A 25,702-nucleotide genomic window follows, 5' to 3' on the forward strand; every position below is an offset into this window, starting at 1 on the left:
TATTCATCTGGTATGAATTACGCAAAATGTGACTATCTCCATTGTTGCCAACTCATGGGATAAATGCAATTACATGCTTACAAAAATAGAAAAATTATCACGCTCATAAATACTATTACATATGTTACATTTGCTGATTTAGTATTTCCATATCTACAATGTACATAGAAGTGAATATACAAGGTGAGTACATTTTTCAAGGCTTAAACATAATGGAGACATGCAGTACACGAAATAAGTACAAATTGCCTGTGGTGATTTAGGGTGGAGCGACGGGGTTAAGACCCCCTAGACGATGACAACTAAAAATGTGATCACACGTCACACTTTTAGCCATCTACCATGCAAAGTGGAAAAGCGTCCAATGCATAACAGTTGAGGTGGCAATAAACAGAATACATCATTTGTCCTCCGACAATTTTGTGCAGCGAGACGGTTTCCTCACCTTTTGCAAGTTTATTTTCCTAAAATACACCGATGCGTGTTGCCTCCTCCACACTGTAATGCTATCTCCTTGACTGGTAGCATGAATAGGCCTACGCATCTGTACTGCTGAAGGCATTCAAATTCAAGTTATCAATCATTCATTCAAACTTACAAGGTGCATTCAAATCATCATGCTGTTAAATAGTGTGATGGAGGCAGTCATATTCTATGCGTCATAGACTCATTTTGTTCTTCTGTTAATACTACACTACTGTACAATGTAAGGTGCTTTCTAAATAGTACTTCTAAATGGTGTCCCACCTGTTAGAATACAAGTTGCCGCACTAGAGGTAAAAATTTTAACCCTGCTGTGCAAAAACTTCAGCGACTGTTGCACCAAAAGTTCAATTTGCAAAGTTTACAGGGCAAATCTGTGTTTTGTCTGCCGTTCCAATTTGTGTCATTTCTTCTGAGGGAAATTCCTAGCAGTGTGCACAGTTATGAATTTTCTGCCTACAGTCTTGCACCAAAATACAGTAGTATGTAAAAGGTTATAAGTTGAAGCTAATTCTCCCATCCCATAAAATACCGCTAGTCATGTAATACTAGTTGACTGCATCTCTATATAGAAGCAAGCACATAAATCATAAATCATCTCTTAATAGCTTGATGAAATTTGATGAGTACTGACTTGACACTAACACACATCCCATGAAACTGTACTCAACAACCTAACCTGCAGCACTTTTGGCATCGATATTTGTTCAAACCAACCCCTTACCATTCCTTCCTCTTTTAAAGGGAAGAACAGGAAATAACACCAGTACTGGCAAACTACAGGAAGTCTAATAGAATCGGACCTAACAACTAACACATGCAATTAATAAAACACATGTTAAGAAGGGAAAACAAAACAATGGCAGAGCTTTCTTACTACACAGATGCAAGTAAGCCTATCTGCACATCATTGCTCCATATCAACTACCCCACAGTATGAAAGCAGGCATCAAAATGGACTAAATGATATGCTGATACCCCATACACTATCTGATTTCATATCACCATGATTTTGTCATAGCACTTGGGACTTCCCCCATTCTACAACAGAAACAAACACCAACTTGCCAATGCTGGAGCTCTCTAATTTATAACTTCATACCAAGGCAATTTATTCCCTACACACTGCACCACTGGATTTCACAGTCTCTCTCAGTGAACAATGCTGCACATCCACAGACTTGTCCAACTTCAGGATCACAGATGACTAGATGTTTGACATACTTTGGCGATGAGAAGACTACAGGGTGCCAACTTTATACACCAGATTTCAGTTGTTCTGTATGGAGAGGGGAGATTGTGAAATCTTTAACGTCTCCTACCAAACCAGAATGTGTTTCCACAACAAAAGACAAATGAACAACCAATATGGACATATTACACTCTTAGACATCCTAATGAATGAATGCTTTTCTCAAGATATGAGAATGGATGCGTTTTTGAAGACGTCCAAAAAGCTGGGACCGAAAAAAAAAAAAAATCATTCTGAATTACATGAGCTAAGCCATTCTCTCTCAATATGCTTTGTGAAGCCAAAGTCATGGCTGCCAACATTTACACAGCAAATCAGGGAGATAGTTTGCCTTTGTGTGTTTCAGCATTTCAATGGGCATAAAGTAATTTTAAAATCAGGGAAAGTTTTACATTTGCTTATCCGAATATGAAGAGACAGTAACATTCTCAGGAAGCATCCTGCATTGTCAGGGAAATTTGGTAGCCTGGTGAATTGGTTAAAGTACTTTCATACAAAGATACTCGTCAATCAAGAATCATCTATAGTTCATAGCATGTGCTTCCAAATATTTTGTACCTTCAGACACAAACAACCTACAACAGTACCAATAAAATATGAGATATGTGTGTACATGAACTTGAAGATGACAAGAGCAATGGATAATGTGCTTTGCCAAATTCTACATGTATGCCTTCATCTGGCATCTTTCTCAAGGTTGAGCATTGCTTACTCTAGAAAATCTACATTTACTGAAGGTTCCATCTAAGCTGTAGCTTTTTATTACTTTAAGGTCTGGCACAAATGCCAGCAACAAGTTGTGCCAAGATGACTAGAGCTGTATAGTAACGACCAATCAAGCAAATGTTTTTCACTTAAATATGAGACGGTTCATTGCACTGCACAACAAGCATAGTTTTCTCTGCTAACTTTAAAATCAAGACTGTCAGAAAACGTGAAAATGTTGGATCTCCTTTAATGTTCTCAACATATTGCCATGTTCCCATTGTTGCAAAACAATAAAGAGACTAATCTAGATCTTCTGCATGACTGTGAATGAAACAGTGCAACTGAATAGCACAAGAGAAGAAATAATCCACATGAGAACATTGCTCATTTCCATCTCTCTCTTTCTCCCATTAAAAGAAAAACAAATGATAATAATCTTTATAACATTTGCATGGGTAATAAAACTATAACAGAAAGATGTAATAAGGACCCTGGAAGGAAATCTTACCTGATAACCACTGGATGCCTTCATGTAAGCCCTCCCCTGTCAGTGCATTGCTAGCACAGATGTGCCACGGCTTGTCTTTGATTTTATCTAGCTCTAGCAGTCGGATGCATTTGACAGAGGTCAGGGCGTCTCGTAGATCCATCTTGTTGGCAAAGAAGAGGATGGGTATCCTCCGTGACTGGACAGCTGGAATAAAGGACATTGATTACACTGCAATATTATTTCCTTGGATAGTGACTGTATTGTATGATGGTGCACACTCTTGTTAGGTCACAATCTACTCCACACAGGCAAAGTGTGAACAAAATTTGTTGGTAGACACACACACATTGAAAAAAAAAATATCAGCAACCACCTGCTCAATATCTGATTAAATTACATCATTTTGTATTTCTGTTCATGTACTATTATCTTTAAAAAAAAAAGGAATTACCATTTAAGTCGTAGTGTATTTGCACAAACAATGATAAACATTACTATACAGGTGCTGACATCTGAGAAATTAGTGAAGCACCAAAGCACCTAGTGATCATCTTTTCTCACCTGCATGTTCTAGCAGCATGTCAATTTCAGACTTTGCAACCACTATCCGTAGCTTGTCACTGCTGTCAATGACAAAAATGACGGCCTGGGCTTCCCTGCCAGAAAAAAATACGCACACATACAACACGATAGATTGATATAGTTGGACAAGACATTACTCACATTGAAAGTTATAGTGAAAGCCATCCTCTTGCTGAAAACAGCCAAAATGGATTTATAAAAAAAACAACAAACAATACATTGATATTGTTATTATTGTTTTAATCATTCTGCAATGTTTGAGCATTTGACTGTACTGTCAAGCACTTCACAGCTCAGAGTACAAGTGATGTTTGAAGGGTTTTACCTTTATGAATTTCAGGAATAAGAACACTTCTGTTCTGAACTAAAGAATTACAGTATGTATGCATCTTAAAATGTTTCACAAAGAGTTAATGCAAATCTGTAAGCAGGTTCATATTTTCTGTGTAGATGTAGTGGACAAAGTAACAACTCTCTAAAGAAATATGCACCTCTTGGAGATCTTCAAAAATGTAAATATGAAATATGAATGAATTAACAAAATCTGGATTGACATTCTACTGAATTCATCAAAGTCACAACAATTTGAATGTCTACGAGTTAACAAGTAATCTATCATGGAGTCAAACACGAAACTTTAAAATCAAACCATTTTGGTCAGGTAATTGTAAGGCCACTTGGCACAGGGACATCTATGTACAGTAGGTTATAGGATACCACTTTCACAATACATTACCATAGGGCCTACATATCAAAAAGGCAGACCATTGCTTTTTCATTGTTGTCTTCATTCACAAGACAAATGGGGAAAATACTGTGTATACACAAGTGATATGACATGAACACAATCCAGAGTTACTGCAAGGAACCTTTAGGGCTGAGTCTTTCACATGACTTTCTGACATTTGAAAGGTCATAAACTTATGGTAATAGGCAAATAAAAAAAAAAAAACCCAACACACTCCATGACTTGTTGAATTCTCTTGTGACCGACATTGAACAAGCAACTTCCCTTTATTTTCAAATCATCCTCCAGGGTTACAAGTAAATCTCCTTGACTATAGGTTGATTTTCATGATTAGATTAATGGACTATGTACAGATGTAAACCTGTAGATGACATGTTATTAAATGGAACTTACTTGTAGTAATGTTCCCACAGGTCTCTGTATTTGCCCTGACCGGACATGTCGAAGACTGTGAAGCTCACTCCAGGCGTTGTGAATTTTTCCACTGAAAATCCGACTGTGGCAACAACATCTTCTGTTTGGTCCTGTTTTTGGAGAACAAATGTTGAGCCTGGATTTGTCACACATGCACAAGCATTACTAAGAACAATTACAGTCATTTGTACAGCGTGGAACAACATGCAGTCTTTCCAGAAAAATTCCCAGAATCTAAATACAACATATAGACAGGGACAAAAGGGGGGGGGGGGGGGGGGGGACAGGTCCCTATTGTCAGGATTCACAGCTGAACAAGAAATTACTGTTCCAGCACTCCTTTCAAATTCCATGACAAGGGCAAAACCTATGCAGCTCTGTGTATTAAAATGTATAATTTAGATATTGTGTACATACAATGTACTCCATCCGTGCTTTGCAGAAATTAATTAATTAGGGTACCATTGGTATGCTGTCTCTACTACAGAACTCTTGTAACACATTGTTGAAGTGTGAATTTCATTTTTGGTGTACACAATGTATGTCAGAATGTGTCCACTTTCTTTCTGTTTTGTATTTTGAATGCAAAGGACATTTTAATCTTGCTACAACAGGAAAGGGTTTGTATCAGAAGAAAATTTCGTCCTACATGTAAATCATATTGAAAGATACAACGTACACTAGACACAAATTTGTTCTTTGTCTTGAAACATGAATATTGAACCAATGCCATGGATTTGTTCTGTGAAAACAACACAGCTACTTTTGTATAGCCTGTATGTGCACATTAGCTGTAAACCTGTCCTAGTTTTTCAGGGGTATTGTACATTACGCAAATTCCTATCATAATATCTACTAGGCTGCATGACACGTTTGAAGTCTTACCACTAGGCAGGACAAAGGGCTCTCTTTCCAACACCCCTCTGAAGCAGGGCAAATATCTTATTGACCTTTCAGTTATACCTGATTCATGTACACAGTACAACTACAAGCTGTATTACAATTGTAAACTTCATGTTATTGGCAAGTAGGTTTAAAAATGTTGTGAAGTGTCAAGTGTCATTCACCTCATTTGGCTTCAGGTGATTAATAATGGTGCTCTTTCCGCTGTTGTCAAGTCCTATACACAGCACCTGAGCCTGCTTCTTGCTGCTGCCAAAGAGTTTGGCCAGAAAGGCAGCAAAGCCCATGACAGCAAGCCAGCCGATACAAGCTTACAGGTAGGGCAAGTGTCTTTGGGAGAGCGAGTATCAATCCAGTAAGTTATGCAGGGTGACACACATACAGTATGCCTCTCCTGTGTCTGCGTAGACAAGATCCTCCAGGAATGTCCTCAGTCTCCTGACACTGCAGATGTTGTACTGACGTCTTCAAAAGCTTTAAGTGGTACACACCGCCTCTCCATCTGCAAATTAATATCACAAAGACTTTGCAACATGAAAATTATCAGCAAAATGACAACATGATTCTTTTTTAAATGTCTATAATATTAAAAGTGTAATTTGATTCCCCTAGTCAATTCATATTCAGTCAATTATCAATGTTACAATGTAAAGTGATGAGAGTTCGTCTCTAAGTTTCACTGTGGAACCTCAAAAACTTCAGAACTTCAGAAAATAAAAGGTTTACAAAATAGAAAGTACACTTAAGGTCAAGTCCAAGATAACACGCACGTTACGTATGGGACATTCAGAGACTTTTATGGCCTGAAAAATAGTGTTAATGGCCTTTGATCATCTTGAACTTTATCATGGTGATTGATATCTAGGAGAAGTATAATCATGTAAAGAATTGAGAAAATTGACCATCACAATTATATTCTAGAAGAGAAAATATGTGCCGTTACGTATGGGACCAGAAACATTTTGTTTTTTAGAACATATTTTTCGACCTCAAAACTCTCTGAAAGTATTTCATTCTACAACTTGTAACTCACTGTGATGAAAGTCACAACACTCAAGATTATCACGGGTAAGTTTCATGTCATTAGGCAAAAAGCTCTAATTACAGGTTCTCATTAAAGACAGACATGACGTGTTACGTATGGGACAGTTACGTATGGGACACTTTGTCCCCCATTCATTTAGTGTGTGGACAACCATGTTTATGGGTATTTTGCATAATTATTGAAGTAAAATCAGTTTAAACTACTCAAATACTGATCCAGATTGTCAAGGAAACAATATTCCCCAAATATTCACCATCATAGTCATATTCAATCATATTTTTATATTTTTATGACCAACCTGAGTATGCATGCCCTTTGTCCCCCATTCGTTTAGTGTGTGGAGAACCATGTTTATGGGTATTTTGCAAAATGATTTTGCAAAATACCCATAAACAAATTTTTGCAGAATTATTGAGGTGGAATCAGTTGAAATTACTCAAATACTGATCCAGATTGTCAAGGGAACAACATCCCCCAAATATTTACCATAATGATCATAATCATATCTAATCATATTCTATATTTTCATGACCAACCTGAGTATGTATGCCCTATTTTCATCAGGATAGTTACTACTAAAAAATTGAATAGTTTAAAGTGTTTACTTCCATTAATGAAGGGCAGTTTGCCATTTAGTTTAAAAAACAACAACAACTTGACACAATAAATATTAATTTTAATAGATAAGCAATACCTGCTGTGTGGAATTCCAGTAATCGAGTGATGTATGATGTCTGTCTAGCAATCAGGTCATTGATTTGAGTCACACCTCAGTATGTATACCCATGAATTTTGTTGTGGCTACTATTGACAACTGAATAAGGACAATTTGTGTATCACTTGCAATAAAACAAATCATTTTACTTTTTTTTTTCATATCACAACGGTTTCAAATTAGATCTCCATCAAATTAACTTTGAATTCCTCCAGTCTTAGGATTGTATGCTCTTTAGTAATTCATATTATTGGTTTCCAGTCATCTCATAAAATGTTGAAAACTGAATCCCCATTTCTACAAAAACTATACCATCCCTTTAATGCTGATTTTCATTGTGTATTTTGCCATCTTCCCCTCCCCCTTTCTGAAAATTGTTCAGTCAAGTACATGTATTCTTGCAAGTGTCTATTACTCAAAAAGAAGCTACAAAGTTGGGATGCTTTCTTCAGGATGATTGACCATTTGTGTACTGAGAGACCTTCCCAGCTAGCTACATGCATTCACATGCAATATATATGAGGATGTCCCATACGTAACACATTTGTCCCATACGTAACATTATTTCAATGCCTAATAAAAAACATTTCTTTTACTGTTTTTTCTTTTTTCTATGGTATTTAATTTCTCTAAACAATGAATTAGAACTTTCCACAAGGGCATTCAAATAGCCTTAGCAATTTTAGAAAAAACCTTAAAAAATGACCTCATTTTGTTATGTATGGGACATCTCATGATAGGACACGAGCTAATTTGCATAATCATATGCTTAATCCCTAAATTTCCATACCAAGTTAAACTATTTGATGAATTTCTTATGTCCACATATTAATCAAATATCATTTGCTTTCCTTTGAATAAATATGAATTGTTATAAATGTCCCATACGTAACGCTGTGTTTTACAATTATGCAAATGAAGAGTTTGAAATTTGCATAAATTTACATAATATCATTTTTTCCTCCATGGAAATCAAAACTTCAACTCATAAGCTTCAAAATGATACCAAATATGTCAATATTGAGCAAAGATGAAATTTTGTCTTCTGAGGGAACCTTATCTTGGACTTGCCCTTAAACTAAAAACAAAAGATAATGGAAGGAAAGAAAGAAGAGAAACTTTCATTTAGGAAAGCAAGGGACAGATGAGGAGTGATATGTTTTGAAAGAAAAGTGGAAAGCAAAGAAAGCAAAGAAGAATCAAGGATTGAAAAAAGCACTAGGTAGAATAATAGAGTGAAAGATGAATCAAAACTGGATGAAAGCAAAGATGAATAGGAAGGAAAGAAAGAATTATACAGGTCGAAAAGGAAATACAGAAAAGGATACATCAGAACGAAACACATGAAAAAGATATTGGAGATGCAAGAAAGGAAATGTAGATGGAAGGAAAGATAACCAAACAAAGAACAATTTAATAGGCAGAAAGTAAGATTGAACAGGAAATTGAGAAAGTAAGACAAGAGGAAACCCATTTAGAGAAATGATTAACAGGAAGAAAAGTGAAAGTAAAAGAGTAAGTGAAAGATAGAAAAGAAAGAGAAAGATACAAGGAACCAGGGGTTGCACACATGCTTTCTGACCGCTACTGCAAGACTTGGCTGAGGAAAAGGGCAAAAACAATCTTTAAGGGCCGGCCTGCAGCAAGTAGGTGCTACGTTTTAGGTGAATTAGATCTACATTGTAATTTGTAGAGCACAGGTGACTATGGATCTTTCACTCCATGTGAATGATCTGCCGGGCTAGCTATTCACCAGTCACCCATCTTGTCGGGCCTCTCTGGTCTGGAAATAGTCTTGATCTTGTAAATGCCCTCCCACTTTCAGTAAGCTAGCTTGATTACTAGCATTTATAAAAAGTGCCATTTTTTATATTTAGACATTAGCTGATGCTAAGTCAGTGTAATTGAAGGTAGTGACTGCATGCATGTATTGTAATAATGGTCTATGTTGATCCCCCCACAAACTGAAATGATTGCTTTATGTTGTGTTTCTCTGTTGTCTGTTGTGTAATTGTAATAGGTTCAACATTTCCTCTTTTGTTCCAATGTTATACTGTGTATGTATCGTTCCTAGTATTAATGCTTTTTATCAGGATGTGGAAATAAATGAAATGAAATGAAATTGTACGATGTCATCTAACGTTTCTTTAGAGCTATTTATGTCAAAGAAATACATTATTAGCACTCTACTACTAACGTTTAACTACTAACATTAACACTCAACAGTTAGATTTATTAGTACTTATAGTATTTAGTAATTACAACTGCCCTGCAGAGGGCAGAGCCGCGGAGCGAAGTGCTAGCGCAGCGCGCAGCCACTGACTGGACGTTGACACTGCACTACAGCTATTGTAGCATATCAATGATATAAAAATAGAAGTGATTAGAACTACCGCTACCCAGAGCACAAGCCACACCATTGCACTGGTCACTATTCTTCCGTCAGACAGACTTCATGTAAATAATATTTAAACATATGATGAAGCAGCTGGGTGCATGAAGAGAAAAAAAAATAGTAAACAATTTCAGCAAAAATTCCACTTACTAAATTCGGCAGATAGTCGTCACTCACAGATCAGCGTTCTTGGCGACAGCAAGAATACGGAATTTCTAGGCTCGAGCATTTACTAGTAGCATAGAAGGCGCATATCATTAGAAATTTTTCATATTGATTCCGTGAAAATATACTAAAAATCTATTAAAATGACAAATTATGATTTAAAATTTTATAATTTATAATAAGGAAGTATTTGTGAATTTTAACGACAATTAAAGATAACTAATTGTGAGTAATAAGGTCAATGCACTTTTTACACACGTGCAACTTCCTATGGTGTGTGGTTAGTGCGGTATGCGGACTGATGAATGGTGGCTGCTGCGATCTCTCTCAGAACCAGAACGGACTGATGCTGAACATTTTGGGGAGGCCGTATTTATGGCTGTTGCAAGATTACCACCGTTACCTACAATTCGAGAGATAATTAGGCTATATGGTCTTCGAGCAGAAAAGCAGCTGGCTCAGAATTTTATTCTCGATCTCAAGCTTACGGGTAAGTAAATGTCGTGTTTATGAAGGCCCACAGTCACAAAGTCCGCGAACAAGGACTGGTCGGTTCTCGCAATCGCTACGCCGGTGGTGCTGGGGCAGTGTTCTTGAGCGACTCGTTCGGTGCAGTGCAGTGTACGCGTAGTTGTAGGTCTGCGTTTGGTAGGAGAGTCGACGTCTAGATGTTGAATACCGGACATTTATTTTTCGATGTTCTGAGTTCCGTCCTTAGAGGATGAAAATTTGAGCAGAAGCAGCACTAGTTATTGATAAAGTCCTGAAAATAACGAATTTCGCAAAATAATTGGAATTATTTTCTCTCTCACTTTGGAAAATAGACTCTCTCTAACGTTAGCTACAAAATAGTCTAGTCAACTTAACATTAACATTGTCATTAATAACAATTCATGAATTGTTAAACATTAACCCATCCGGATCCCTCCACAAAAAGTTTACATTTCTAGCGATGCAAAATGGCATTTTTAAATTCCAAACACGAATTTCGAAATGGAATAATCAATGTCTTTCACATCTGATTCTTAGGACTTATTTGAATCATGACATTGACATTACTCATATTCATAGTCCCCACAATTCACTGTACACATTCATACTGAGCGAACGACAAAGAGAAAATGGCAAATGGGACTCAAATTTCGTATTTTATTGTTTGTAAAAGGTAAAGCACACACATTTCAAACACTTTATGCATTAAAATCTTGTGATAAATCTTCATCTTCTTCTAAATCTGAGGTTAAATGTGATTACATGTTTGTGTTGCATTTTGGTTTTTGGCCCATGCAACGTTCACTGAGATAGGTCTGTGATAACCCCGGCGCGGGGCGCTGTAACCAGTAAGACTAGAGTTGAGGACGGTTTGATTTTGCTACAACACACATTTCCCATAGACGCTTGCCCAAGTATACTTGGGACTATAGTCCTCAACAGGTTAAGCAAGTTTCCAAAATATTTACCACAGACAAGTAGCTCCACCCATTCATTTAACTCGTTCAACATTGTTTTTGAGGTGTTCCTGACAAGCATAGCATTAGCAGACATCTTGTCATTCTTGATTTGTAGCACCCTGCTGCAATATTCATGTTTTGTGGTGACATTTTTGAAATATTGGTGGGATGGGGCATTAGCATGTATTCAGGGTCGCACACTAACCCTTTTTCCTTTCTGGTCCAAACCTTAAATTAACTGGTCCTGTATTTTTATATTTATTTATTTTTTCAACTGGCCCCAACCATGTAAGTTTTGTTATTTCACCTGTCATGTCAGACCAGTAAATTCAGCAATCCCTGAAAAGTTGCAGTTCTGAAAGTGTTTTTTACTGGTCTGGAACCGTCGGAACCAGTGTTCAGCGTTGATGTATTGCATGACATTACATACGCGAATTTCTCTAACACTCATTCTATTGGATTCTATTGGATATTCTATTGGATGCAAGGTGGTTAAAGGACAAGTTCACCTCAGAGACATGTGGGTTGAGTGAATGCAGCAATATTAGTAGAACACATCAGTGAGAGTTTGAGCAAAATCGGACAATCCGTTAAAAAGTTATGAATTTTTGAAGTTTCTGCTCAGTCACGGCTGGGTGAAAAGACTACTATAGCTTGTGATGTCACATGAGTACAACGATATAAAAGAAAGAAGAAAGAAAATTCAACGTATTTCCATTTTTCTCGCATAACAAAGAACACTTGACTTCTCTCTTTCAGAAGGCAGGGGGAATAATATTACCCTTAACATACATCGGTAGCAATTTGAAGAACTGCACTTTATTCAAAAAGTAAAGTTTTGTGAAATTCTCTTTTTATTTTCTTTATATAGTTGTACGCATGTGACATCATACACTGTAGTAGTCTTCTCTTCCAGCAGTGACTGCGCAGATACTTAAAATATCCGTAACTTTTGAACGGAATGTCCAATTTTCCTCTTCGTCATTCACTGATGTGTTCTACTAATATTGCTGCATTCTCGCAATCCTAATATGTATATGAAGGTGGACTTGTCCTTCAATTATGGTTGGCTACTAATGGCTCTTTGTGTGTAGACAATGTAGTCTTACTTCATAAGCATGTTTGTTTGTTTGTTTTTTCTCCTCAGATAAGCTGGTGAGACAAGCTGGTAAGCTGCAAGGCTGTCATGTCTGTGAGGTCGGGCCTGGACCAGGGGGTATCACAAGATCCATTGTCAACCAGGGTGTGGCGGATCTATTGGTGGTTGAGAAAGATGCTAGGTTCATACCAAGTCTGGAGGTACAATTCTATTGACAAATAATTCTTTGATCTAGTCCTTAAAGGGGTTGTTTCAAAAGTATCAACAAATTTCTAGTTTGTTGTGGTCGTATGAGTAATTGAAAGGTTGATGGGGGGATTGATTGCATTTGGACCTTATTTTATGAATTCCTATACAAAACATTCAATATATACAAAATTTAAATCTTGGTGACAGCAAAATTGAACAGACACCAACTGATAAATTGTAAGCATTTGCAAGGCTGCCAACACTGGAAACTAGTTGAGAGTGGGACTCCCATAGGCCAATGCTATAATTTAGGAGTCAGAATGAGTGAGATCAATAGAAATGCATGCAAATGAAATAAAGTTTTAGAGTGAGAAAGGACCAAAATGCGTGAGTCTCACGCTTAATGCGTGAGAGTTGGCAGCCCTGCATTCGAATAGTTTATGTGGCATCTGTTCCTATTGTATGTTACCATGACTGCAAATAGCTCTGTGAAACAAAGCCTTTTAATGTGAATGTTTTTACAATCCAAATTTTGTCAAACTAGGTCTCTATACTTCCCACACCACCTGCTCTTATCACTAAATTCCGCATCCTGTCAATTTTCTCCTCCAACTCCACCTCCTCTTCCTCCTTTCTCTTCCTCTTCAAGATCATCATTGTCACTTCAGTAAATGAATGTTTTGTTTAAAGGACAAGTTCACCTTCATAGACATGCGGGTTGAGTGAATGCAGCAATATTAGTAGAGCACATCATTGAGAGTTTGAGGAAAATCGGACAATCCGTTTAAAAGTTATGAATTTTTGAAGTTTCTGCTCACTCATGGCTGGATGAGAAGACTACTATAGCTTGTGATGTCACATGAGTACAACGATATAAAGAAAGAATAAAGAAAATTCAACATATTTTCACTTTTCTCGAGTAACAAAGGATCACTTGACTTCTTTCTTTCAGAAGGCAGGGGGAATAATATTACCCTTTACTCACATATGTCAGTAACGAGTCGAAGAAATGTGCACTTTATTCAAAAAGTAAAGATTTGTGAAATTCCCTTTTTATTTTCTTTATATGGTTGTACGCATATGACATCATACACTGTAGTAGTCTTCTCATTCAGCGGTGACTACGCAGATACTTTAAAAATTCATAACTTTTGAACGGATTGTCCAATTTTCCCCAAACTTTCACTGATGTGTTCTACTAATATTGCTGCATTCTCTCAATCCACATGTCTATGAAGGTGGACTTGTCTTTTAAGGATAGCATAGACTGCTTCAGCCTCGGGCTATTCTTCCACAAGTCCATGCTGGAAAAACTCTGTATGAGCATAATGAATGCAAATCATACTCTGATTAAAAAGCACAAAACTGCCACATATATAGCATATATCATATTTACACAATGATTCCAATTAGATACATTATGTAATCATCATTAGTATTGCTGTCAACACCATAAAAATTCTAATCATAGCTCATGAATAATTATTCTACTGTATAAGCTGTTATTTTCACAATGGTTTAATTTTTTGGAATTTCGTGAATCATAGTTGGACAATAAATTCAGCAATGAGCGAAAATGTGCCTTGCGCTAGGGTGATAGTGCATTTTCAGTAACCTCGGTGTCCATTCGTGAAAACAGCATCTCGCGAAAGCGTTTGTGGCCTCAACCGCAAATATATCTGTACATGAAACAGCTTATACAATATTTGATTGTCTCAGATTGTCTCTTTGTCCCATGATAAAACCTTGTGATTGTTTGTCTCTTTTCATTCAGATTCTGAGTGAAGCCAGTGAGGGCAAAGTGAGGGTGGCTTGCGGAGACATCCTGAAATTTGACTTTGAGGATGCTTTTCCGCATCACCTGAAGAAACAGTGGGATGATGGTAATTTTAAGCCACATTTATTAGTCAGGTGGTTGTTCTCTCACAAACATTCATTACTTCCTTAGTGGTTGTGTAGATCTATTCAATTTAATAAATTAAATTAAATTTGAAATATCAGCAATGCATTGTGTGGTCGCAATTATCCACTTGTACTGTGAGCTGACTGCTGTATAGCATTTCTCACTGAGAAATTGAGAGCTTGTTTTGAGCAAAATTTGACATTGATGTATTTTTGCTATCTTGCTATGAACTACTATATTCACACAGGGAGGTGGAACCTCCCTGATTCACACCACGCCATTGTACTTACCGGTATGCTCTCAGTGCAGCATTTACCCTATCTCTGTACAGAAATCTGTCGAAGGTCACAGTCCCAGGCAATCACAGAAAGTGCTGTGGCAGTTTGTTTATGTCTGTTGAGTGAAAGGTGGGGTGCTTGCTTCTGATAGGAAAATGCAATTTCCAAAAGAAGTACAATGTATGTTGCATTTGTGTTGGGCTTAAACACAAGTGTTCTCTCTTTTTGAAAATAAGAGCTTTGTAAGAGCAGCAGATACATAGGAAGGTTTGTTGTTTAGTTGTTTCTTACGAGAACTTGATATTCAATGACACATTGTATGATTTTTGTTTCAGATCCTCCTAACCTGCATGTAATTGGCAACTTGCCATTCAACGTTTCACTTCCCCTGATCCTGCGATGGATGGAGGCAGCGTCTAATCAAACGGGCCCATTTTCCTTTGGCAGGACGAGGATGTTGCTCACCTTCCAGAAGGAGGTGGCTGAGGTGAGAGTCTGATTTTGTCATACCAGCAATTCAGGGAGATTTATTATCATGTGCTTTCTTGTAAGCAAAGGCATTTCCTTGTTCAAGGCACATTGGGTTGGTGTTGGGTGTAGGATGGGCTTTTAGCCCAAACAAAGTTGTCAAATTTCGCTCCCAAATGTGAACGTATGCTTAGGAAATGTGCAGGATAACAATGTTATTACAAGATATTCGATGGGTAAGGACGAAAATGTGAAATATTAACCAAAAAGGTTCAGTCTCAGTACTTACCCGATTGGGGTCAGGCTAAACTTGGACTCAGGGATAACTCGGCTTCGCTTTGACGGCGGGATGAGTTGTAATGGTTGTCCCTCTGATTGTACAGTGTTGTCCTACGGGAGCAGCCTGTATAAACTAGCGCTTCGTGTTCTGGCTACTCACAGTAATGGTCCGAGTTGTTACAACGCGCACATCAAAAACCTCTTTTGCGTGCAAGCAAAATTAGTGTGCGCCTATCAAGCACCTCTAAAACAATCAAAGGTGCTTGATAAACAACAACAAAAACTCCAAAGACCGCGCGTCTCGGCAACTGAGGACCGCGCGCTGTCATTTTTGTTTTGTTTTGTACAGGATTACGTTAGCACGCACTTTCCTGTCCATTCAGTTAGGCCTCATTTGGTATTATGCAGTGGCCAGTAGAATGTGGCGATCACTAATTACTGCGTGTGAATTGTCTGAAGTAGGGTCGAATTTTTCCCCGAGACCGAGTTAGTCTGGAGCCTTCTGGAATAAAAGTCGGTTTTCCTACTATTATTATTTTTCTCAAAATACTCCAAACCGACTCATCATTCCGGCAAATCGCGTCAGCCAGGTAAGTTTCTTAGTGGACTCTTTCGATATATTGCAAGCAAAAATGAAATGGTGCTAGACGGGTTCTCAAGCACTTACCGAAACTTAGTTTTCACTTTAAGGAGTTTAACCCTATGTGTGCCAATGATTCAAATGCACACAAAGTTCACACAAATACCTATGGACAAATAATCAATGTGGCAGGCAAAGGGTTAAAAGGGGGCTCCTGAAGAATTTGCTCAGGATTCCTGACTGAATTGTGTGGCTCAAGCTGTCCAAAGGAGTGAAGAACAAAAGATCTAAAAGATTTAGAATGGTAAAACAAAGAGACCTGATTCCATAAATGTTAACCCTAACCAGGCTGAGCTTTTTGGGGTGTTCTGTGGCCGGGGGAGGGTTGATTCACCCCCCCCCCCCCGGAGATCTCGGCCGTTGATCGCGCAATCGCCCTGAAAATTGGCACATACATTACCTGTCGCATAATCTACCAAACTATAAAAGAACAAAATTGAATTTTTCTTTTGTTTATATTTTATACTGCATTAATTCATATGCGTGAAATAATACATTTTGCTCGAATTCAGAAAATAAAGCTATTGGCATCCTAATTTTTGGTGACATTATTCCTTGTAGCATTCCTAACAATTTACTTGAAAAAAAAATCTGGTATTAAAACTAATTTCTCATGTATTTATTGTTTTATGAATTTCTTATGTATTATGTATTTCCTTGTTTTTCGACCTTTTGTTTTATATTTTTCCCCGCAAAATTTATGACAGAACCTATTTCAAGCATAATCATGCTGAAAATAATTGATTTCAGCCTATGAAAGTGAAAATAATCATATGTTTATGAATAAGGTGAGAAAACTCCATTTGCATAGACTGTATACATAAAATCACATTTTTGAGCCATTTTTGCTCTGAGAGGCATGTATAAAAGGGCGTTCAGCGTTGTAACGGTATGCACGTTTTTCGTGAAAATGGTCTCAAAAGATGTGCAAGACTTTAAAGTAAAAAGTCAGCGAACGGCATGGTCAAAAAAATCTCGCGCGGCGGATTAGTGGCGAAAAATGTCGGGGGGGGGGGGGGATGGGGTTGATTCAACCCCCTGGCCCTTTTAGGGTTAAATGACTAGCCGTTTCATAATGCAGCAATAATGATTGGTCACCTAATCAAACTATTCTACGTGTGAAGAGCACTGGCAGAGGTCGTATTTTAAATACTGGGGTTTCCAAGCCCTTCAGGCTGTCATGAGTAAATGAGTTCTAGAACACTAAATTAGCTTTCGGGCAAACCAAACACTTTGATGGGACCATATGATAATTTCATTAACCATGGATAGTGGGAAAGACAAATGTTTTCAGAATGGTTGTCCAATCATCTGTATCATATGCGTAAGTGCTTAATGATATTATTTCATGAATATCAACTTATTTCATGATAGTTTCTGAAATACCTAGTTTGTTTGTGATCAAGTATGCAGCAAGCACATAACTCCTGACTTGTTTTGTGTCAATTATCAAGAGGCTGACAGCGCCCCCTGGTGATGAACAAAGGAGCAGACTGTCCATCATTGCCCAACACCTGTGTGAAGTTAAGCATTGCTTTACGATACCTGGGACAGCATTTGTACCAAAACCAAAGGTAAACTTTCAAGTGCACCATTTAGCAATTGGAAGAGTATTCATTCAATCATCGTGAAGATATTAAGCACTTTATTCTGGACTGACACTAGTGGTGCTATATTTGATATGTCAATTGCTGTCTGAATGAGAATGCCATACAGTAGATTTAGTTTTATAAATAATGCAGATATGACTGAATGATTTCTACCTTTTGGCAAGAAATAATGTAATGTCAGTTCTGAGATTTACGAACAGCATGATGAGGAGAAACTTTTGTCTGTCACATGCCTTAAAGTGTATTTCTACTTAGTGTATAAATAGAACTTTCCCTCTCTCTCTCTCTCTCTCTATATATATATATATTATATATATAGTGCATGAGGCTGAATGCACTATAACAATATAAGCACCGACAAATTCTGAATTTGCCCCGAAGGCCAGTTATATTCAATGAGGCCGCAGGCCGAATTGAATATAATTGCCTGAGGGCAAATTCAGAATTTGGAGGTGCTTGGTACTTGTTATAGTGCAATAAGATGTCATGCACTATGTGATATATAAAATAGCATACATACCCAGGCAAGATAAGCCTAGATCATTTCTAACAGTTACACGTGTCTACACAAGCAATAATACCAGTTTCTTTGAACCTGTGTAGACAAAATCCTGAAGATCCAAATTCAACTATAGAGTCTAGGGCCTACGTGGTTATATCTAACGTTTTCTAGGCCCTACGATAGGTTAGGTCTAGGGCCCTAGGGGCCCTGGCCTAACGTTTTTATACTAGATCTACGTATTTGTACACTGTACTGTACGTCACTTTATATACGAGCGACAGAGCTAGTTAACACTTGACCCTACAATAGGTCTACCGTGGATCTAACAGTTACAATAACAGTAACACGTTAGACGCCCTACTTACTGCACTGTGGGTCCAGGACCAGGACTAGATGATGTTTTGTAGGATTAGGGATCTACTGGATTTAAACACAAGGCTCGTGCCAGGCCCCATTGCTGCATATGCGGATTCCGAGAGTGTGTTGTGAATGTCGTAGTAAAGTTCATAGCGTAGCGTGATCAAAGAGCGCTTAGCGTATACTGTACACACCACACGCTGCCCATTTCCACGGCGCACTTCCGCGTAGAATGTACGGAGAAAGCGGCACAAATCTTGGGTTGACTTGCTCAGTAATATCCGTCGGATTGATCCCTTTTTCAGAACAGTAGGAGTCCAAAATTCGTAGGGCGTATTTGATGGCATCCTTTGTGTCCTTATTGTCTAAGATACTGTTTATATAGATCAGTCTCTCTAAAAGTAGCGAACCTGTTCATTTCAGCTTCCATGTTTAAATCTACCGCTGAAAGTCTAGTCCCACACAGATAAGTTGCTGGCATAGCCAGCCTGCGAGAATTGAGAATAACGATAATATCGAGCAAAGCATATCGCGGTTGTGGCGCAATCGCGTTGATAAGGTGCGGGATTCAAGTACTCGATGATTAAAATGAGGGAGCAAAAACCGATATCAAATCGATAGTGGGTTATCGTCTGCAATCGTTATATTTTACGTGCACTATAACTTTTGTCATGCACTGCCGGCCTGTATCATAAGTATGTATGCTATTTTATATATATATATATATACATATGTGTATATATGTGTGGTGCATATATTGTACACATTCATACATTCATACCAACATACTAAAATTTGATGCATGCATTATATGTGATGATGTGTGCATTCACAGGTTTATATGGTTTCAATGTGATTCTCTGCACAATATTTTATTCACATTGCAGGTAGATGTGGGTGTGGTTCATTTTACTCCACTTGTGCAGCCTCACATTGACCTCCCCTTCAAGCTGGTGGAAAAACTTGTCAGGAGCGTCTTCCACTTCAGGCAGAAATACTGCAAGCGAGGAGTAGAGTGAGTTGCCATGGTTACGTTTGTGGGAATGCATCTATTAAAATCCAACCTTAGAGTCCAGAGACTTCCGATTTGATTGTTAAGTCAGTTGGTGCAGTGAGCATGTGCCATTGTGGGGTATCTGATATACACAATGGCTTTTGCTTTGAATACATGCTTCTTCTTCATTTCAATACTGATTTTTGTTCTGTGTTTTTGATCTGACAATGCTGTGTCAGAGATAACTGACAGCAAATTATATTCTTAATTACAAAATGTGCTCTCAATCACTGATGGAGCCACCCTGTGAAAATAAGACAAAAGAATGAATAAATGAATAAATAGATGAATAAAGAAATTGCACTTTTAAGAAAATGCTTCTGCTGAAAATCTTCTGAGTGAGCTATTAACCTGTTGAGGGCAAGTCCTGAGTATACTCGGGCAGGTGTGTGTGGGAAATGCGTGTTGTAGCAAAATCGGTCTGTCCTCAACGGGGTAAAGATGAAAATGAAAATCATGAAATATTACTTCATATGTTGGTCATGATTCATGCAGACACCATAAGAATAGCCCATGTTTCTGCATTTTTCATGGAATTATATTGCTGTCTTTGTTTCAACCACTGTACAATGTACTTATGTGAAATTAGCAAAATTTCTACCAAAAATTGTGTATGATTCACTATATAATCATCATGGTGATTTACATTTGGAGATCAAATAAAAACATAAGAGATGCACATTTTCATTTTCTACTGAAACCATGATTAAACTGATTAAATTGACTAGATTTGCTGCCTATCACTCCATTTTCACGATACAAATGGAAAGTACAAACACATAAATCACACATACAGTTTTGTATATGACAACAAAAAATGGTTCCTTTCACCTGGAGAGTTACGTCATTTGGTCACATTCAGCGTATCGCCCTCAAGTTTAAAACGATTTACCGCTTTTCTGTTTTTTTCCAGTTCATCAGGATTATGACAATAACCATGAAGTGTTCATGCAGTATTTACAAAATGTACAGTGAAATATAGCATGTGGATAAGAACATACAAATAATACACATCAGTAAGGCAACGGCTTAGCCAGGATTTCATCTTAGGGGGGGCGGTTAGTCTGCGAGGGAGCGAAGCGACTGAGCCCGAGCGAGCGGAGCGAGCGAGGGGGGGAGGGTGTGGGAGGGGGGTGTCCCCCCTCCCACGGTAAGAACTTTTTGCATTTTGATGTTGTAAATGGTGCAATTTGATGCATGTTTTTGCGCGTTTTATCGACGTGAAACAGTCCCACTTGTTTATGGTAGCAGTTTATTTTGATGTAGATTATTATTGAACAATTTGCCTTTAAAAAGATATAATTTAGATACACTTCTTGTATTAATTCTTTTCACCGAATATCATGAACGCGACTGAACCCGAGCGAGCGGAGCGAGCGAGGGGGTAGGGGAGGGTGTGGGAGGGGGGTGTCCCCCCTCCCACGTTAAGAACTTTTTGCATTTTGATGTTGCAAATGGTGCAATTTGATGCATGTTTTTGCGCGTTTTATCGACGTGAAACAGTCCCACTTGTTTAAGGTATATAGCAGTATATTTTAGTGTAGACTATTATTGAAGAATTTGCCTATAAAATGGTGTAATTTAAACACACTTCTTGTATTAATTCTTTTCATTGAATATCATGAAGGCAACTGAACCCTCGCGAGCGGAGCGAGCGAGGGGGAGGGGAGGGTGTGGGAGGGGGGTGTCCCCCTCCCACGGTAAGAACTTTTTGCATTTTGATGATGCAATGGTGCAATTTGATGCATGTTTTTGCGCGTTTTATCGACGTGAAACAGTCCCACTTGTTTAAGGTAGCAGTATATTTTAGTGTAGATTATTATTGAACAATTTGCCTATAAAATGGTGTAATTTAAACACACTTCTTGTATTAATTCTTTTCATTGAATATCATGAAGGCAACTGAACCCTAGCGAGCGGAGCGAGCGAGGGGGAGGGGAGGGTGTGGGAGGGGGTGTCCCCCTCCCACGGTAAGAACTTTTTGCATTTTGATGTTGTAAATGGTGCAATTTGATGCATGTTTTTTGCGCGTTTTATCGACGTGAAACAGTCCCACTTGTTTATGGTAGCAGTATATTTTAGTGTAGATTATTATGGAACAATTTGCCTTTAAAATGGTGTAATCTAAATGCACTTCTTGTATTAATTCTTTTCACTGAATATCATGAACGCGACTGAACCCGAGCGAGCGGAGCGAGCGAGGGGGTATAGGGGAGGGTGTGGGAGGGGGGATGTCCCCCCTCCCACGGTAAGAACTTTTTGCATTTTGATGATGCAATGGTGCAATTTGATGCATGTTTTTGCGCGTTTTATCGACGTGAAACAGTCCCACTTGTTTAAGGTAGCAGTATATTTTAGTGTAGATTATTATTGAACAATTTGCCTATAAAATGGTGTAATTTAAACACACTTCTTGTATTAATTCTTTTCATTGAATATCATGAAGGCAACTGAACCCTAGCGAGCGGAGCGAGCGAGGGGGAGGGGAGGGTGTGGGAGGGGGTGTCCCCCTCCCACGGTAAGAACTTTTTGCATTTTGATGTTGTAAATGGTGCAATTTGATGCATGTTTTTTGCGCGTTTTATCGACGTGAAACAGTCCCACTTGTTTATGGTAGCAGTATATTTTAGTGTAGATTATTATGGAACAATTTGCCTTTAAAATGGTGTAATCTAAATGCACTTCTTGTATTAATTCTTTTCACTGAATATCATGAACGCGACTGAACCCGAGCGAGCGGAGCGAGCGAGGGGGTATAGGGGAGGGTGTGGGAGGGGGGATGTCCCCCCTCCCACGGGAAGAACTTTTTGCATTTTGATGTTGCAAATGGTGCAATTTGATGCATGTTTTTACGCGTTTTATCGACGTGAAACAGTCCCACTTGTTTAAGGTACATAGCAGTATATTTTAGTGTAGATTATTATGGAAGAATTTGCCTATAAAATGGTGTAATTTAAACACACTTCTTGTATCATCTTTTCACTGAATATCATGAACGCGACTGAACCTGGGCGAGCGGAGCGAGCGAGGGGGGCGGGGAGGGTGTGGGAGGGGGGTGTCCCCCCTCCCACGGTAAGAACTTTTTGCATTTTGATATTGCAAATGGTGCATTTTGATGCATGTTTTTGCGCGTTTTATCGATGTGAAACAATCCCACTTGTTTAAGGTAGCAGTACATTTTAGTGTAGATTATCATGGAACAATTTGCCTTTAAAATGGTGTAATCTAAATGCACTTCTTGTATTAATTCTTTTCACTGAATATCATGAACGCGACTGAACCCGAGCAAGTGGAGCGAGCGAGGGGGGAGGGGAGGGTGAGAACTTTTTGCATTTTGACGTTGCAAATGGTGCAATTTGATGCATGTTTTTGCGTGTTTTAACGAGTTGAAACAGTCCCACTTGTTTATGGTTGCAGTATATTTTAGTGTAGATTATTATTGAACAATTTGCCTATAAAATGGTATAATTTAAATACACTAGTCTTCTTGTATTAATTCTTACACTGAATATCATGAACGCTGTCTGTTCAGCAATCAAGCAGAAAAAGCATACACACGAGGGTGTAGATAGGGGCATATACCCTGCCACACGAAGGTGATTTTGCGTTTTCATACCTGAAATTCAGCGATCTGGTGCAAAGTTTTTGTGCAATACTTTTTCATCGAAGTGTTAAAATCACGGAATTTAGCTCTTATTCCGAAAGTGCACCATCTGTGTGTATGTATAAAGTCTAGTGAGGTAGAGCTTAGGGGAAGGGGGATTCCCCCTCCCGCACGCGGAGCTTTTGCGTTTTTAGAATTGAAATAAAGCGATCGGTATATAGCCACAGTCTACTTCTATGCATGGCGGGGGGGGGGGGGGGGGGGGGGGGCGGGCAAGCAGGGAGAAGGCGTTGGCGAGTGTTATCTCCTCACCCTTCCCTTCCGATGGAGCTTTTGCCTTTGTGAGGTTGAAATTGAGATATCTATCGTATACGCATATTTGATGGAATCAACCTTTGGGAAATCACCAAAAAAAAAAAAAAAAAAGAATGGGGGGGGGGGGCTGAGGGAGGAAAGGGTCGATTAAAAGGGGAAATTACCCTTATACATGAGGGAACCTTGAGTTTTCGGAATATAAGTGATAAGTCTTGTGCACTCAGAATTATTCATAATATTTTGTAAATCTAAAAAGTGTACTTAGCTAGGGAAAGAGGTACAGAGGGGGAGGGTTTGGGAGGGGGACACCCCTCCCAAGCACGAGAGATTTTGCATATTTTGAATTGAAATTCAACGATCTGGTGCACACTTTGAGTGAAATATTTAAAAAAAAAATATCTTATTTGATGAAGGGTTGCAAAGGAGACCCGCTTCATGTGCATACAGTATACACGCATTTTTTTTTTCCGCCTCCCAAATCCCCGGTCCAAATCTTAGGGGGGGCGACCGCCCCCATCGCCCCCCCCTGGCTACGCCAGTGCAAGGGCATTAGTGACATTATCCCAAACAAAGTACATTGTATTAAGCGTAGGTGATTATACTAATGCCCAACAAAATGATGTGTTATTTGTTTTATAGAATGATGAAGCAGATCCGTGTCATTTGATAACTCTCCCTCTTGTCAAAGTCCATAATATGTCATTAGATCTAGATCTAATGTTAGATATTGAATTATCATGATGTGAAAGCGCTAATGACTAAATAGCAAAATATGACTAACAAGCAAAATTATGTGTTTACTTAGGCATAAATAAATGCTCGCTTACTTGTATTCTATCAACCAATCATACAATCCGGATCTGCTTCATCATTTTATAACAGGAATTCTTCACTGTAACAGAAACTAATGACTTAGAAAGATATTATGCTAGCACTCATACAACAGTGTTGTTGCATGATTGCAAGTACTCCTCTTATCAAAGAAATAGCACTCTACATCATGTCTACAGACAAAATTACTGTCATGAAATGTGATTTTTTAGAACATACATGTATTTCAAACTTATGATACCCCAATTATCTACAGTCACTTCATCCTATTTATCATCTGTCAACAAATACAATGCTTCTGAGTTATCCAAAGTTTACCTAAATCAAAGCTTTTCAGTAGTGTGGTGAGCAGTTTTCCTGTTCAAATCATGCATTGAAAATTTCTTTTTACCCGAGAGTGTCTATAATCATCCCAATACTTTTGAAATAGGATATCGCAGTTGATAGGTGTACAATTGTATCTTACAGAAAACTTCAATATTTTGATAGGATCAACACATTGTCATAGGACTAACATGTATTGGTGATGTGTCAGAAATTTAATATGAGTTTCTACACTTTATCTTCCTCACATCCTAAGGATCCTGTTCCCCATTGAGCGCCAGGATCTAACGAAGGAGATGTTTGAAACCTCGGGTGTTGATCCCTCGTGCCGACCATTCAGGCTGACCATGGAAGAGTTCAACGCACTCTGTCTCTCCTACCATGATATCTGTCAGAGGATACCAGGTATCTTCCATTACAACTACAGGTGACAACCCAGTGATCTGAGGGGACAATTCACAGATGACTTTGTAATGGATGTGTTACATACTACACCCAGTCACTAGTTGCATTGCAGTGCGACTCATTCGTTGTTGAGAAACCTCCTGTGAAACACTTTTGAGAAGCAAGGAATACACGTGCATGATGTCATCATGATTTGATGCAGACTGAGGACCTCATTTAGGATACCCAGGTACACTGATAAAGTGTACTTGTTACATCTTTCTTCTCAACACTGAATAAAGATTTTGAAGGCACCTGGTAATTTCATGTCAGGTTTCATGACAGGTTCACCAGCAGTGACTGCACAGATACTTTAAAAATTCATAAGTTTTGAATGGATTGTCCAATTTTCCCCAAATTTTCTCTGATGTGTTCCACTAATTTTTCTGCATTTACTCAATCCACGTGTATATGAAGGTGGACTTGTCCTTTGAAGGTATTGTGCAGAGATGTG

General features: G+C 38.4%; 2 protein-coding genes across 2 annotated transcripts; one reads left to right on the forward strand and one right to left on the reverse strand.

The window, feature by feature from the left end:
• Window positions 1–1,467: 1,467 nt before the first annotated feature.
• On the reverse strand, window positions 1,468–9,930 carry LOC139725621 (ADP-ribosylation factor-like protein 6). The gene is made up of 6 exons (XM_071636711.1): window positions 9,886–9,930; window positions 5,745–6,082; window positions 4,657–4,787; window positions 3,495–3,589; window positions 2,952–3,137; window positions 1,468–1,762 (listed from the first exon to the last, which is right to left on the reverse strand). The coding sequence occupies exons 2-6, from the start codon at window positions 5,865–5,867 to the stop codon at window positions 1,740–1,742; spliced, it is 558 nt and encodes a 185-aa protein (XP_071492812.1). The 5' UTR covers window positions 5,868–6,082; window positions 9,886–9,930; the 3' UTR covers window positions 1,468–1,739.
• A 324-nt stretch (window positions 9,931–10,254) lies between these two features.
• LOC139725622 (dimethyladenosine transferase 1, mitochondrial-like) lies at window positions 10,255–25,412 on the forward strand. Its single transcript, XM_071636712.1, has 7 exons — window positions 10,255–10,390; window positions 12,499–12,650; window positions 14,414–14,522; window positions 15,156–15,307; window positions 17,662–17,781; window positions 19,564–19,691; window positions 25,061–25,412. The coding sequence occupies exons 1-7, from the start codon at window positions 10,276–10,278 to the stop codon at window positions 25,233–25,235; spliced, it is 951 nt and encodes a 316-aa protein (XP_071492813.1). The 5' UTR covers window positions 10,255–10,275; the 3' UTR covers window positions 25,236–25,412.
• Window positions 25,413–25,702: the final 290 nt, after the last annotated feature.

The sequence above is a fragment of the Diadema antillarum genome, unplaced genomic scaffold, assembly GCF_040938485.1.
Source record: "Diadema antillarum isolate AM-2024a unplaced genomic scaffold, OU_Dant_1.0 seq00000053_RagTag, whole genome shotgun sequence".
Lineage (NCBI taxonomy): Eukaryota > Metazoa > Echinodermata > Echinoidea > Diadematoida > Diadematidae > Diadema > Diadema antillarum.